Below are 15,482 nucleotides of genomic sequence, written 5' to 3'. Positions count from 1 at the left end.
TTAGGCTATGAAAATTGCCCTGTTCCTTAGCAATACAATGAAGATGATTCCAAATGTCACTGAGGGGATAGTTGATATTCACGTTATCAGTTATCCACTATATATTATGTTATTATTGTATGTAATAATATTGTCCTCTATACTACCTGTGAGCTACTTGATGGCAATTAATCTGAAAGCATGTGTTTATACAGAATATGCCAACATTGTAGTGGTTTCCCCTAACGTACTGGGTGAAATTAATTGGAGTTTTGCCTTTGACTGCAATGGAGCCAGGATGTCACCCATATTGAGTGTAGTGTACCATACATACTAAGTACTTCACTACATAGAACAGACAGTATAAAATAACAAGGGTTTTTATATATATGCAAACAAGTTTTATATATGGATCTGTAACAGGTCCTCTGCCAGCCCCTCTTCCTGGGGCCCACTGGCTGCCCCAATAAAGCACAGAGAGGCTTCTCCTTCTGCAGCACCCGTGGCTTTATTTACAGACTTCTCCCACCACTAGTGATATACTATATACAGTTTGCAGACCTTACAATCTCCACTTCAGCCCAGAGACTGACCTTCCCTGGCCATCCTCCTTCCTTCTGGCTGCCAGCCAGCCTTTATAGCCCTTGAACCCTCAGGCCGACAGGTGCAGCCAGTTCTAAAGGCCAGGCACCAGACTTCTCCCTAGCCCCAATCTATTTCCCCTGATTGGGGCTGGCTGAGCAGGGGCTAATTAGGTGCCTCTGCACCAGCACCCTGCTACAGGATCCTACAACTAATAGCTGAGAAGTTGTGTGACTAAAACTTTCCATCTCACCCTCAAAAGGCTATTTAAATATTCCCACAATAAGTAGTCATTCAAAAAAGGCCATTTGTAGTTCTAACTAGAAACAAAAATTGCATGGTACATTTTAATTCATACTTTCAAATTTAAAATACCTATACTAACTGGAAACAGTAGTATATCTGTCATCTTGTGTATTATGTGTGTATACATTGTCCTCAGCTTAGTCTAGAGCCTGATCCTGAGACGTGCCTTTCACTTTAGTGTGAGCTATAGGCACTCAGAATTTCTTGGAATCAAGTGAATAAAATGTGCACTCTTTGGGGCATAGTCCATAGTGTCCTCTGTAGTGCTCATTAAATTATGTGTAGTAAAATTTGTCATCAGTTATTTAACTGAGATATGTGGCAACTGCAATAAATCCAAAATGAAGCACATTCTGACACACTTAAAAAAAGCAGAAGAATAGACAATGAAGAAAGTCTCATGATTTGTTGGTGCCTTTTTCCTTGGGTAATAATAGCATCGACAGCTTCCAGTGTCATTCTTGTCTCCTCATGGAGAATTAGTCTATGCAGTTCTGAAGTGCTGAACATTCCCTCTCTTGCCAATTCAAATATATATTGCTCATGAGACAGTTTGCCATTAGAGTTGGGACAAATTGGTTAATTGAAATAAAGCGTCTCCAAACAAAAGGGAATTAGGTTGAATATTTTCCCTAAATAACCTACTTTCAAATCGGTGTCTGCTATTCAAAGGTAGATAGCACATGTTGTCTGAAATATTTACATAATTTACAAAGGAGATAACTATTGCTTATATATAGTAAATTTAAAAAATAGACTATATTACAAACCTTCAAGTTACTCAGTTATAGATTAGCTGAATAAAGCCTAAACTTTTTCAATAGTTCTCTTGTTTGCTTAAGGAAACACTTTTATTCAATGCCAGATATAACATTGCATACTGTCAGACTTAGAGCATCACACTATTCTTTATTTGTATTGCAGTAGTGCCTAGAGACACCAGTCATAGACCAGAATCCCACTGTAGTAAGCACTGTACAAACACACAACCAAAAGACAGTATATGCCCTGAAGAGCTAACAATCTAAGTATAAGACTGAACATATGGATACAACAAACAGACAGGGGAAACAAAAGGGAACTGTGAAGGTAACAGTGAGACAAGACTGGTTAGCATGAAAAGAAAAGCAGTGGTCACATTGTTTGCAATATTAGGGTTTTGGATTCAATTGAACCTCCAGTTTAATATGAAATGAAAATGGGTTTGGCAAGCCCAACTGTTTTAAAATGAAATACATTTTGCACCAGCTAACCCTTTGATGGTAATAGAGTAATTTAGTTACAATTTTACTTATTTTTTAATATTCCAGCATGAAGCAACTAAAATTATGCAGGATGCCATTAATGAATTTAGTGGAACTCCAGAGGAAATCCGCATCACTGTTGCTAATGTAGATTTGGCTCTCAGTAAAGGGGAAGTGGAAATAGCACTAAGCATGCTGAGAAATATCACCCCAAGCCAGCCATATTATACTGAGGTTAAAGAAAAGATGGCTCAGATATACCTTCAGATACGGAAGGATAAGAGACTATACATTGGATGTTATTGGTAATATTGTTTAAGATTAATTCTGTTAAAAATGTTTACATTTTCAAATATTTTATTTTAAAAAGATGATGGCTTTATATACAGAAAAAATGCTGACAATAGAGCAAAACCAATTTCAGAACCTTTTGGAAGCATAGTCTAGGAGTTAAAGTACAGAGCTGTGAATCCAGAAAACAGGGTCCATTTCCACAAGTCACTTTTTTATTTCAGTGTTTGTCATAATCATTCATATTTTTGTTAAGATAACAAGACCTCTAAGTATTTTGGAGGAAAGAGAAAAAAATAGAAACAGTTGAGACTCTTAAGGAAATACATTAATATTTTAAAATACCACAATAAACATTGTTATGACATAAAAGATTATGCTAAACAGTTGGGGTCAGATTGTGCCACCTTTTTTCATCCTGAGTACTGCCTCACTCCGCAGGTATACTACTGAAAACAAAAATCAATTTTTTGAAGTAAGTTAGTACTCAGTGTGAGTACGGATGGCAGAATTTGCCACTTAATCACTAGCCAACAGTAAATATTTCCCCCAACATTCGCATTAAGGGTCAGATATTTCTATTTCAGAACTAGCATTTTCTTTATTGAAAGAGGCTTTCATCTTCAGCTAAAGAAGACAAAAAAGTTTTTCTGTCATCAGAAACATAAAATACTTACTGATTTTTGACTATTGGATAACATCGGTTTTATGGGGAAAAGAACTGAAGTGGGGAAGACTAAATGCCAGATTCTGTCACTCTCACACGGAGTATGGCCTTCCTCCAAAATTAGACCGCTCAATCAATAGGACTGCTCGCAGAGAGCTCAATTATGTCTTTGCCATTAGCCCTATGTTACGGACAGTGCTTTGCTGTGTTGCCCCAGGAGCAGCTTGAGCAGGAAACTGTGATTCGCAGAGAGAGCATTCGGTATGGAGGCTGTACCCGATGCAGCATATGCTCCCTGAAGCATCAAGCACACCCACGGCGTTTGGCATGTTGGGAGAGCAGAGCTAAGGCTCTGACCTCTCTCTGCTCCCTCTGGCTCACCTGCATGGTTAGCCTGCATCACCTCCCCTGCTAATAACGATGACTAAGGTAAATGGCAACAGGAGCACGAGGGAGCATCGTGCACTCCCTCATGCCACCCCATTGCCTGGGTCACAGTTTGGCTCAAAATGAGAAAAGGGGGCAGAATCTGAACCTACAAAAATAAAAGTAAGACATCATGATTCTATGATTAAATGATTATATATCCCGAGTGATAGATAAATCATTCATTTAACAGCTTTCTATTGTCACACAAACAGCAAAATCCTCAGTCCAGCACCTCTATAACTGAAAGAGATTTTACATAATCATTGTTATGAATTTCCATATACATTAGAAGTATTAGAGAAATGCACTAAATGATCAGAATATTATTTTTTTCTATATTGAGAACTGAATGTTGGCATGTGGTTTCTCACTGATAATGTGAGTAATCCATGTAAACAGGCCACATAATATGTTTGCCCAGATGCACTTGCATTTTCCAAGTTATAACTCTTTTTGTTATTTCTTGCTCATATTCCAAATATGCTGGAATTCTGGTAGTATTTTTTTGGGCTTGTCTATATGAACAGTTGGTGCGGGTCAAGCTGGGATATAAAACAGCTTCGCTCTAGATTGCTGCTCATTCAACTGTCCATGTGGACCCTGCTGCTGTGGACTAACAGTTCAGTAGTGCACTTCGATATACTCCTGTTTCAAAGTGGGATAGATCAGTGTGCACTAGGGAATCTTTAGTGTGTGGCAGTGAGGTCCACACCGTTAGTGTACAGCAGGCTGGTGTGGAGTAGATTTACACCCCAGCTTACTGCACCATAACTGTTTGTACAGAAAAGCCCTTAGGCAGCGAGACAAGGGGATAGTTGGGATTACTACTCTTGACTTGCTAAAACTTGTGCTCTTCCTTTTATTTTTATTTTCTCTCTCCACTCCCCTCAATCTAACCTACTTGTTTGTGTCATCCACCTGTCATGTCTGTCTTTTGAATCGTAAGCTCTGTGGAGCATGGGATATCATTTTCTATATTTGTACAGTACCTAACCCAGTGGGGTCCCAACCTGCTTGGCTAATAGGCACTGTAGCAATATGCATATTATTAAGTGATAATTTCTCACTGGTATTTACAATACCTCCAAGTTTGGTGCCATTTACATTTTTTCCCTCTTCCAGATCCCCATCAGGATATTAAATAGGATGGAACCTAATTAAATTCCTGTGCAGTACCTTCCTAGGCACCTCCCCCACCATTACATATTTGATATATTGCTTTTTATCATTTTCCTTTGTTTATGGCCCTTTGGCTATTTTTCAGTGTGCAACAATGTTCAGACAAGCAGAACTGAAATTACTTTTGTGTGTAAGATTTCCTACACGAAAAAGAGTGGGGAGAATTCTTTTGTTTGGTAATAATAGCTCCTTTGTTTTGAGGAGCTCAAACTTCTCTAGGGCTTGGGCCTGCACCATTAGGGGTAATGGAAGTTTTCCCATTTACTTGAATGCAAACAGGATCAAGTCCTTAAAAGCATAGAAATTTTATGTCTATTTTATACCGAGGCACAGAGAAGTTAAGTGATTTCACCCAAGGTTACATTGCAAGTTTATGATACAGTGAGAATGAGAACCCAGACCTCCCCACTCCCAGTCCCTTGCTAAGTCACAGTGTCTCCTAATATTTGATGTAGATGTCTGCTCTGGTGAGGGAAAAGAATATAAGATCATAGAACTTAGAGGAGAAAGAACTGTTAGATCAAGTCCACCCTCCTTCAAGTGCATGATATTGTTCTGCCTCTAAAGGACAATATCCAATATTAAACTCATATAACACACTTGATCCTAGCCAGAAGGTCAACATACCTGATAAAGAGCCATTATGTACAGCTATAGTATGCTTTATTCATACCCTCCTTGGAATATCACCAATATTTTCAGCTCCCCCAAAATACTTTTGTGTTTATCAGAGATTGTCAAGTCAGCAAATCCCTATCTAGGGCAAAGTGAAAAACAGAGATTTCCCCTCTATTTACCCACTTCACTTTTTTCCTACCTTGCTTTGCTCTTTTGCACTGAGTTTATATAATTTTCTCAACTAGATATAATAAAGAGACTGTCCTCCACAGTAGCGTGGTTCAGCCTGAGGAAGAATTATTCTGGAATAGCTATTTCAGTATATTTCCAAGTGTAGGCAAGCCCTTAGATTAATCTCAGGGGGATAAACTGCTTGAATTTACCCACTCTGAAGTTTTGTCAAATTCTCCCATTACTGCACTATAGTACCAATGCAGCTTCACCAGTGCTACGAATGGTGGGAGCACTAATGTAGTCTGAGCACAGGTGGGTTTTTTTACTACCGTGTGGTCTAGATTTGTTCTGTTTAGGACTAGGTGACTTAGTAACGAAAACACCCACATCTGGTGCATACTATGCGCCCATCCTTGCTAACACCTGTGGACCTGCCCCAGTGGTAGTCCAATGATGAGAGAATTTGACAAAAACCTCATTGTAGATATAGCTGGGGAGAGGTTGCCTTTTTCTACTAGTTACTTTTGTGTGTGTGTGTCTGTGTGTGTGTGAAGAGGGGCTAGAATCAGACTGTGGTTGTGGAAACTTGTTAAAAATTATATTTTTTTAATTCAAAACATGCAAATATCTTCTAACTATTCTATGTCACCATGAGTTCCTATCACTGTTATCTTCAATTTTCCATTCCAATTCTCTCAATTTGTTTGCTGCACCAGTGTATTGCATCTTGTCTTCATTCAGATTGTGCAAGCATTTTGGAACAGTGGCTGTTAAAGTCATTGGAGCTACTCTGACTTAAGTTCTAGCTCTGTTTTTTTAAATGACAGAACTGACTTTATTTTTTTGAGGGTTCATATATTTTCTTACATTTCATGCATTAGATTTCAAAATTTGACTCTTATTGTTTCTTGATTCTAAATGTTGTTGTTACTTTTTTTTATAGCGAACTGTGTGAACAATTGCCAAGTCCTCATACTAGCCTTCTTTTGGGAGATGCCTACATGAATATTCAAGAGGTTAGTATAAATTTGTTTAATAAACCTGTAGTAATTCAAACAAATATACATTTAACTGAAAAGCTAGATTTAAATAATAATAATAAATTAATAACTAGCACTTATATAACATACAATAAATGTTGCTGAATCATTGGCAAAAATATTCCTAACTGCTAATGTTACACATAAAAATAACTCTCACTTCTGTCCCTTACTTTTAGCCAGAGAAAGCTGTGGAAGTATACGAAGCAGCTCAAAGAAAGAATCCTTTAGATGCAACACTGGCCAGAAAAATTGGACAAGCATATGTGAAAACTCATCAATATAGCAAGGTCTTAAAAATAAAGGATTTCTTTTATTCGTTGAACATTTAAATCATAAGAACAAAGAAACAAAGAGAAATTATAAAATTGAATAGATGACAGAAGTTATAAATGAATGTTTCATTTTGACCTACTGTAATTCTGTATTTGGGATATTATATTGACATTTTAAAATTTCCTTGTAGGCTATTAATTATTATGAAGCAGCTCTAAAGATGAGTGAGCAGGACTTCTTGTGCCATGATCTTGCTGAACTCCTCCTCAAACTCAAGAAGTTTAACAAGGCAGAAAGCGTTCTGAATCAAGCTATGGAGCATGACTCTGGTAGCATTATTCATCCTTTCTATTAAGTTTGCTCTGTGGAGTATTGAAGCCTGTGGATCATTTACAATATATAACATTAATTTCTTCATAAATAAGTATTCTAGTTAATTATATTTCTAGACTGAGTACACTTACACAAGCTTTCAATAAATATTTAAATTGCCTTGCATGAGGGCACGCTCCCAGGCCTTGGTTTACACATTTGTGGGTGGCACAAAAATACTTCATTTTGTACTCCAAATATCAATTCTTGTTTCTGATATCCAGAAAAATGTCAGACTCAAGAGGTAACATATTACCATTTTTAATCTTTCAGTTAATGACTTGCCTTCCATGATGAAGGATGTCAAGAGCCTGCTTTTACTAGCAGAGGTTTACAAAAACAATAAAAAAGAAGAAGTGATGGGAACTTTGAACAAGGTAATTCATGAGGTTATACAAGCCATATACAATGCTAGAGATCTTCCCTAATCATTTATCAGTAGAAATAGCTTAAGTTCTTCTTTGAGTAGATGCAGCTGTGTATCCCACTTAGGGTGCTGAAGCCAGGCCACTGGCTGCATTGAGGTGGGAGATCACCCTGAAGTCCCCACTTCCCCCAGTACAGGGACTCGGCAATGAGGCTGCACCTGACCCTGACACAGTGCAAGGGCTGAGCCTGCCCCAGAAACACCCTGGGGCCCTGCCTCTCTGCACCAGGTGCGGGTAGGCAGGCTCAGCCCAGCAGGATCCAAGTGTGGAGGGGTTTAGTGTGGGATGAGAGGTTTCTGGGTGGGGCAATCTGGGTGCGGGCAGCTCAGTGGGAAATCTTGATCCACAGGAGTTCGTTGCAGGGTTCCAGGTGTGGGGGCCGTGGGACTCTTCAGGGGATCCAGGTGAAAGTGGTTGGGGCTCAGTGGGGTGGGGGTCCAGGTGTGGGGAGATGGGGATCAATGGGGGGGGTCTGGGTGTGGGGGGCTCAATGGGGTAGGAGTCCAGTGCAGCTGCTTGGGGATCAGTGGGGTGGGGGTCTGGGTGTGGAAGTCTCATCAGAGGGGTCCAGGTGTAGGCAGGTAGGGCTTGTCAGGGTGAGGGTGCGATGGGCCTGCTTAACAGGGAGCCCCAGCTAACGAGGGGACACTGCATGCCAGGCTCCCGCTCCCCCCCCTCCCCCCGTGATTCCTCTATCCCCTTTTCTTCTCCATCCCCCTCTAACTCCCACATTCCCCTCCCCCTGCCCTATTCCACCTCCGTTCCTTCCCCACTGCCTCTTCCCCTCACCCCCTTCCCTCATTTTCCCCACCCCCTCTTACCCAGCCCCACTGCGGGCACTCACTGTTGCACAGAAAAAAGGAAGGCTCCCATCACATAGAAGGGGAACACTACTGGCACTAAGACCCAGGAGGCAGCATTCAGCTGCGGAGTCAGCGGAGCCGAGATGCAGCCTCCTTTAGCTGGGCAGCTCTGCAGTTGAAGAAATGGGGCGGGGCAGTGGCATGTAACCCTGTGTACCCCCCATGCCTCACCTCTGTTTGGGTGGGCAATCTCCCCCCCCCCCAAAGTGCCCCCCCTTTTGGCCTTCCCCCCCATGGCTTCCCCTTGCTTCCCCCCCCTTTTCTGCAGGGAAGAACAGGAATGGGGGGGGGGAGAGGGGGGGGGGGGGGGGGGCGGGGGAGGTGCAGTTGTCATGTGCGCAGTCACACAGAATCCCCCCAGGAGTAAACTACAGCTTGAGTGTGCCTAAGGCTTTTGGGTCACATGGCTGCTTGCATGAAGGTAGTCCAATTTGCCAAGTTACATCTTCACCCTTGCCAAATGTGGCTGAGGACAGTTTATCATCCACCCATCATCCCTTGGACAGTTTGGTCCAGCTCCCTGTGCCGATCCTGGACTCCTTACAGTGGTGGACAGTTCAATGCAATTAATGCCAGGGCATTCCCTTTGTTTGGTCCCCACTAGGACCCAGGAGGCACCGTTCAGCTGCAGAGTCAGTGGAGCCGAGATGCAGCCTCCTTCAGCTGGGCAGCTCTGCAGTTGCAGAAATGAGGAGGCCTCAGTCTGGGCTCCCTGACTGACTCCTTTCACCCGAGTTGGGAATCAGCACTCCTGGATGCTTTCCCTCTGATTCCAATCATCTTGCAAGTAATCCTCAAGCTGAACCATGCCAAGGTCATTGTCATTGATCCAGCGTGGCTGAAAAAATGTCGATTCTCCAACCTTCTGGTATAATCAGTTCGGCCTCCCACATCTCTTCCTCTTCATCCAGATCTCCCTACTCAGCGTCATGGTCAGATCTTGCATTCTGCCTTCGGTTCTCTCGCTTTGTGGATGCTCCATGATTAAATGCGGTGGAGGAACAACATTTTGGAGGCTCTTTGATGAGTTTTACTTTACAATAGGAAACCCGCTACCACATTGACCCATTTGGCGAAATGGGAATGTTTTCAGTGTGCTCATTGTCTGGCAGGGTTCAACCTGCCAGACAATGTTAGGAATCAAACAGGATGTTAGGAATAATTAAAAAGGGGATAAAGAATAAGACTGAGAATATATTATTGCCCTTATATAAATCGATGGTACACCCTCATCTCAAATACTGCGTACAGATGTGGTCTCCTCATCTCAAAAAAGATATACTGGCACTAGAAAAGGTTCAGAAAAGGGCAACTAAAATGATTAAGGGTTTGGAACGGGTCCCAGATGAGGAGAGATTAAAGAGGCTAGGACTCTTCAGCTTGGAAAAGAGGAGACTAAGGGGGGATATGATAGAGGTATATAAAATCATGAGTGAGGTGGAGAAAGTGGATAAGGAAAAGTTATTTACTTATTCCCATAATACAAGAACTAGGGGTCATCAAATGAAATTAATAGGCAGCAGGTTTAAAACAAATAAAAGGAAGTTCTTCTTCACGCAGCGCACAGTCAAGTTGTGGAACTCCTTACCTGAGGAGGTTGTGAAGGCTAGGACTATAACAGGGTTTAAAAGAGAACTGGATAAATTCATGGTGGTTAAGTCCATTAATGGCTATTAGTCAGGACAGTTAAGGAATGGTGTCCCTAGCCTCTGTCTGTCAGAGGGTAGAGATGGATGGCAGGAAAGAGATCACTTGATCATTACCTGTTAGGTTCACTCCCTCTGGGGCACCTGGCATTGGCCACTGTCGGTAGACAGGATACTGGGCTAGATGGACCTTTGGTCTGACCCGGTACAACCTCTCTTATGTTCAATGTTAACTGGTATTCAGGACATCTTGGAGTTCTTGTTGCACCTTCAGGCTTCAGGTCTTGCACTCAGTTTGTTGAAGGTCCACCTGGCTAAGATTTTGGCATTTCATCTGCTCATCCAGGGGAGATTGGTATTTTTGAACGCCATGGTAGCAAAGTTCTTGAAAGGAGTCTTTGTCTCCACACACCAGTAAGAGAACTGGTTGCTTTGTGGGATCTCAATATGATTTTAGCAGCTCTGATGGGACCTCCATTCGAGTCTTTGGCATTTTTTTCTTTTCCTCTTCTATGTAAAAAGACTGTCTTCCTGCTGGCTTTGACATACCATTGCAGGCTTTGATGGCAGAGCCTCCTTATATGCAATTCTCTAAAGACAAAATGACCTTGTAGCCACACCCTAAGTTTTTATCTAAAGTGATGTCTTAATTTCACCACAACCAGGCAGTGTATCTAGCAGAGTTCTGTCCTAAGTCGCATTCAACCCTGAAGGAGGAGCGTCTTCATTCGCTGGATGTCTGGCACTGCCTCGCCTTTTACCTGGACAGGACTAAACCATTTCGTACTTCACCTCTTCTGTCTGTGTTGTATGCAGACCAGATGAAGGGACAGACAATCTCTTTGCAGACGGTCTCCAGGTGGATAACTTCCTGCATCAAGACTGCATATGAAATAGCATGAGCAATGCCCCTCAAAGGGTACAAGCTCACTCTACAAGGACACAGGCTACAGTGATGGTATTTTTAAGTGATGTGTCAGTATTGGACATTTGAAGAGCCACCACTTAGTCATCTGTGCATACGTTTACCAAGCATTATGTCATTACTGCAGCATCCAGAGTAGATGTGAACTTTGGTAAAGCAGTTCTGCAGTCCTTGTTTAAGTAGACTCTGGGCCCCATCTCCTTCAGGTACTGCTTGTGAGTCGCCTAAGTGAAATACATGACAAATCTACTCAAAGAAAAAGAAACAATTACTTACTGTAACTGTGGTTCTTCAACATGTGATGCAAATGTGTATTTAGCGTGACCAGATGTCCCGATTTTATAGGGACAGTCCCGATTTGGGGGTCTTTTTCTTATATAGGCTCCTATTACCCCCCACCCCCGTCCCGATTTTTCACACTTGCTGTCTGGTTACCCTACGTGTATTCCACAATCCAATCCATCTGAATCAGGGTCTATACTCTTGAAATCCGGTGCAAAGGAATTGAGGGGGCTGGGACTTGCCACCTCATATAGCCAGGGGAAGGGTTATGGCCACAAGGCACAAGCACTGCCTTCCTACAGGTACTGCCAGGCAAAATTCTCTGGTTCCAGTGTGCTAGGCAAATGCACATCTAAGTGGAATACATGTCTGCATCACATCTCAAAGAACCACAGTTACAGCAACTAACCATTTCTTCCAAGGTTTTATTTTTTTTCCCCCCACAGAGATGTTGAACATTTGCAACTTCCATTGACTGTACCCAGAGTTGTAGTGCTCAGTTCTTCTGAAAACTAGGCCCTCATTGTGTAGCTCAAATTATTCACTATACACTTCAGTAAATATGGAATTTTGCTATGGGCCTTGGATATATTCATTAGCTCCTTTTTTGAGCCTTGTCCTAATTAGTATTTATGTTCTAATACCTCCCAGTTCTTAAGGATTCTACCACTACATTTTAGGTAGGCAGGTAATTGTAATTTTATTATCACAGGCTATAAGGGATGGAATACATTGCCCCTTCCCTACTCTGCCATCTCTTAAACATAGGATAATAGGGAAAATTCTTTGCTGGTATAACACAAACAGAGACTTTGGCCCAATATTTTTCCCCATTATCAGCCCCATATTGAAAATCTTTTCCCATAACCTTATTTCTATATATGATTCCCTCTATTTGTCTGTTTTCTTTAGGTGGCTTTATTATATTGTTGTGTACTTATAATATTTTAAAAAGTTATTGTGAGTTATTAGGCAGTGCCCTGAGCACCTTGGCATGATCAGTGGGTCTAAAATTAATGGGGAATCTCCACTTATTCAGTGAATCCACCATAAAGAATCATTATCTCAATTATCATTAAATGGTGTTCTTATGATATATTATGTTGAAGAAAAATGTGTTCATCAAACCTACAGCTAGAATCATTTGGTACTACAAGTATAGGCCGTTGGTAAAATTCACCCCTGTGCTGAGGGACAGCACAGGCCTATCCCCCACTTAGATCCCACTGATTTTGTGCTGCCTTTCTAAACATGGATGAATTTCATCCCTTAAGAATATTCACCTGTTACATGGTAAAAGAGAAGATGCACCAAGCCATTGCCTACAGTAGTTAATTGTATGCACCAGAAAATGAAAAGTCTAAGAAACAGGTGTAATTTAACCAACTAACAAACTCCAATATTGCAAAATATTAAGATGACCTAATTACCTTAAAAAAAAAAAAGTAGCTTCAGAGAATGAAATGGAAATTGGATTTACAATATAACAAAAACTTTTTTGAAACATCTTAAGTAATTTTGCATGTATAAATTTTAGACCTCCGGCTGCCCAACAAAATTATGAAAAACTTTTAAAATAGTGACTCCATTACTGTTTGAGTTATAATTTCTCTTCGTATATTTGTTTATTCCATAAGGCCTGTGACATACAGTTGAGAATACTGAAGCGTATCCCTCTGGAACAACCTGAATTGATCCCTTCTCAGAAGCAGTTGACATCATTGATCTGTGTACAGTTTGCAGAGCAATACCTAATTGAGAAAGAGTATTTACAAGCTGTTAAATGGTATAAAGATGCACTATGTTATACTCAGACAGATAGTAAAGTAAGTATTGTCTTAAATCCAAGTCAGTATCTGTTCAACAATACTTTAAGTGCACATTAAGCTGGAAAAATAGTTATGTTAGCCACTTTGTTATTTAAGGGGTATGATGAAAATATGTTTAAATATTTAGAATATAAAAAGTACTGAGAGTGAATTCTTAAACTTGCATTTCAGCAGAACAGCAACCAGAAAAAAATAAATACATGCAAGAAGGAAATATTAGTCCAGGCTTTTATTAGTACTTTTTCATTTATTTATTTTATAAAATTCATCCAGTTACCAAAAAACATGGAGCATATGTACGATAAAACAACAACAAAAAAAAGTTGTTTAAGAGAAATTAAATGACAACTGCTACCTCCAGAAAAAAAAGCCTTTTCCTATTATACATTTTCTTAAACTTCTGAAGCACGTTTCTATTCGCAACAAAGAAAGGGCCCAGCCCTCTAAGATTTACATATGCAAAAGGGCTTTAAACTAGGTTCGACGGGGACAGGTGAGCAAAGCCCACAGGTAAGTGGGGAACATGGAGACCTGGGAGATGGGTCGGAAACAAGAGGGAGTGTGGGCTATATTGGCAGAGAGAAAGGAGAGTCAGGACAAAACTGGGAGGAAAGTTCAAACCAGTATCTTAGATGCCTATATACAAATGCGAGAAGTATGGGGAATAAGCAGGAAGAACTGGAAGTGCTAATAAATAAATACAACTATGACATTGTTGGCATCACTGAAACTTGGTGGGATAATACACATGATTGGAATGTTGGTGTGGATGGCTACAGCTTGCTCAGGAAGGATAGACAGGGGAAAAAGGGAGGAGGTGTTGCCTTATATATTAAAAATGTACACACTTGGACTGAGGTAGAGATGGACATAGGAGACGGAAGTGTTGAGAGTCTCTGGGTTAGGCTAAAAGGGGCAAAAAACAAGGGAGATGTCATGCTAGGAGTCTACTACAGGCCACCTAACCAGGTGGAAGAGGTGGATGAGGCTTTTTTCAAGCAACTAACAAAATCATCCAAAGCCCAAGATTTGGTGGTGATGGGGGACTTCAACTATCCGGATATATGTTGGGAAAATAACACAGCGGGGCACAGACTATCCAACAAATTCTTGGACTGCATTGGAGACAACTTTTTATTTCAGAAGGTTGAAAAAGCTACTGGGGGGAAGCTGTTCTAGACTTGATTTTAACAAATAGGGAGGAACTCGTTGAGAATGTGAAAGTAGAAGGCAGCCTGGGTGAAAGTGATCATGAAATCATAGAGTTTGCAATTCTAAGGAAGGGTAGAAGGGAGAACAGCAAAATAGAGACAATGGATTTCAGGAAGGCAGATTTTGGGAAGCTCAGAGAGCTGATAGGTAAGGTCCCATGGGAATCAAGACTGAGGGGAAAAACAACTGAGGAGAGTTGGCAGTTTTTCAAAGGGACACTATTAAGGGCCCAAAAGCAAGCTATTCCGCTGGTTAGGAAAGATAGAAAATGTGGCAAAAGACCACCTTGGCTTAACCACGAGATCTTGCACGATCTAAAAAATAAAAAGGAGTCATATAAAAAATGGAAACTAGGACAGATTACAAAGGATGAATATAGGCAAACAACACAGGAATGCAGGGGCAAGATTAGAAAGGCAAAGGCACAAAATGAGCTCAAACTAGCTACGGGAATAAAAGGAAACAAGACTTTTTATCAATATATTAGAAGCAAGAGGAAGACCAAAGACAGGGTAGGCCCACTGCTTAGTGAAGAGGGAGAAACAGTAACAGGAAACTTGGAAATGGCAGAGATGCTTAATGACTTCTTTGTTTCGGTCTTCACCGAGAAGTCTGAAGGAATGCCTAACATAGTGAATACTAATGGGAAGGGGGTAGGTTTAGCGGATAAAATAAAAAAAGAACAAGTTAAAAATCACTTAGAAAAGTTAGATGCCTGCAAGTCACCCGGGCCTGATGAAATGCATCCTAGAATACTCAAGGAGCTAATAGAGGAGGTATCTGAGCCTCTATCTATTATCTTTGGAAAGTCATGGGAGACGGGAGAGATTCCAGAAGACTGGAAAAGGGCAAATATAGTGCCCATCTATAAAAAGGGAAATAAAAACAACCCAGGAAACTACAGACCAGTTAGTTTAACTTCTGTGCCAGGGAAGATAATGGAGCAAGTAATTAAGGAAATCATCTGCAAACACTTGGAAGGTGGTAAGGTGATAGGGAACAGCCAGCATGGATTTGTGAAGAACAAATCATGTCAAACCAATCTGATAGCTTTCTTTGATAGGATAACGAGCCTTGTGGATAAGGGTGAAGCGGTGGATGTGGTATACCTAGACTTTAGTAAGGCATTTGATACGGTCT

At 41.0% G+C, this 15,482-nt stretch overlaps 1 protein-coding gene across 1 annotated transcript in view; it reads left to right on the top strand.

Moving 5' to 3' along the window:
• Window positions 1-15,482, top strand: part of TTC21A (tetratricopeptide repeat domain 21A) — a gene marked incomplete at its 5' end in the record, with an annotated part of 73,311 nt that overhangs the window by 36,852 nt on the left and 20,977 nt on the right. Inside the window, 6 exons of the mRNA XM_034763854.1 lie at window positions 2,178-2,416; window positions 6,413-6,485; window positions 6,689-6,799; window positions 6,976-7,114; window positions 7,431-7,534; window positions 12,939-13,184. Coding sequence (XP_034619745.1) covers window positions 2,178-2,416; window positions 6,413-6,485; window positions 6,689-6,799; window positions 6,976-7,114; window positions 7,431-7,534; window positions 12,939-13,184 — 912 coding nt within the window. The remainder of the gene's footprint in view (window positions 1-2,177; window positions 2,417-6,412; window positions 6,486-6,688; window positions 6,800-6,975; window positions 7,115-7,430; window positions 7,535-12,938; window positions 13,185-15,482) is intronic.

This window comes from Trachemys scripta, chromosome 2 (assembly GCF_013100865.1).
Source record: "Trachemys scripta elegans isolate TJP31775 chromosome 2, CAS_Tse_1.0, whole genome shotgun sequence".
Lineage (NCBI taxonomy): Eukaryota > Metazoa > Chordata > Testudines > Emydidae > Trachemys > Trachemys scripta.
The sequence above is the reverse complement of the archived record's forward strand: the minus strand, read 5'-3'. Positions and strand labels throughout refer to the sequence as shown.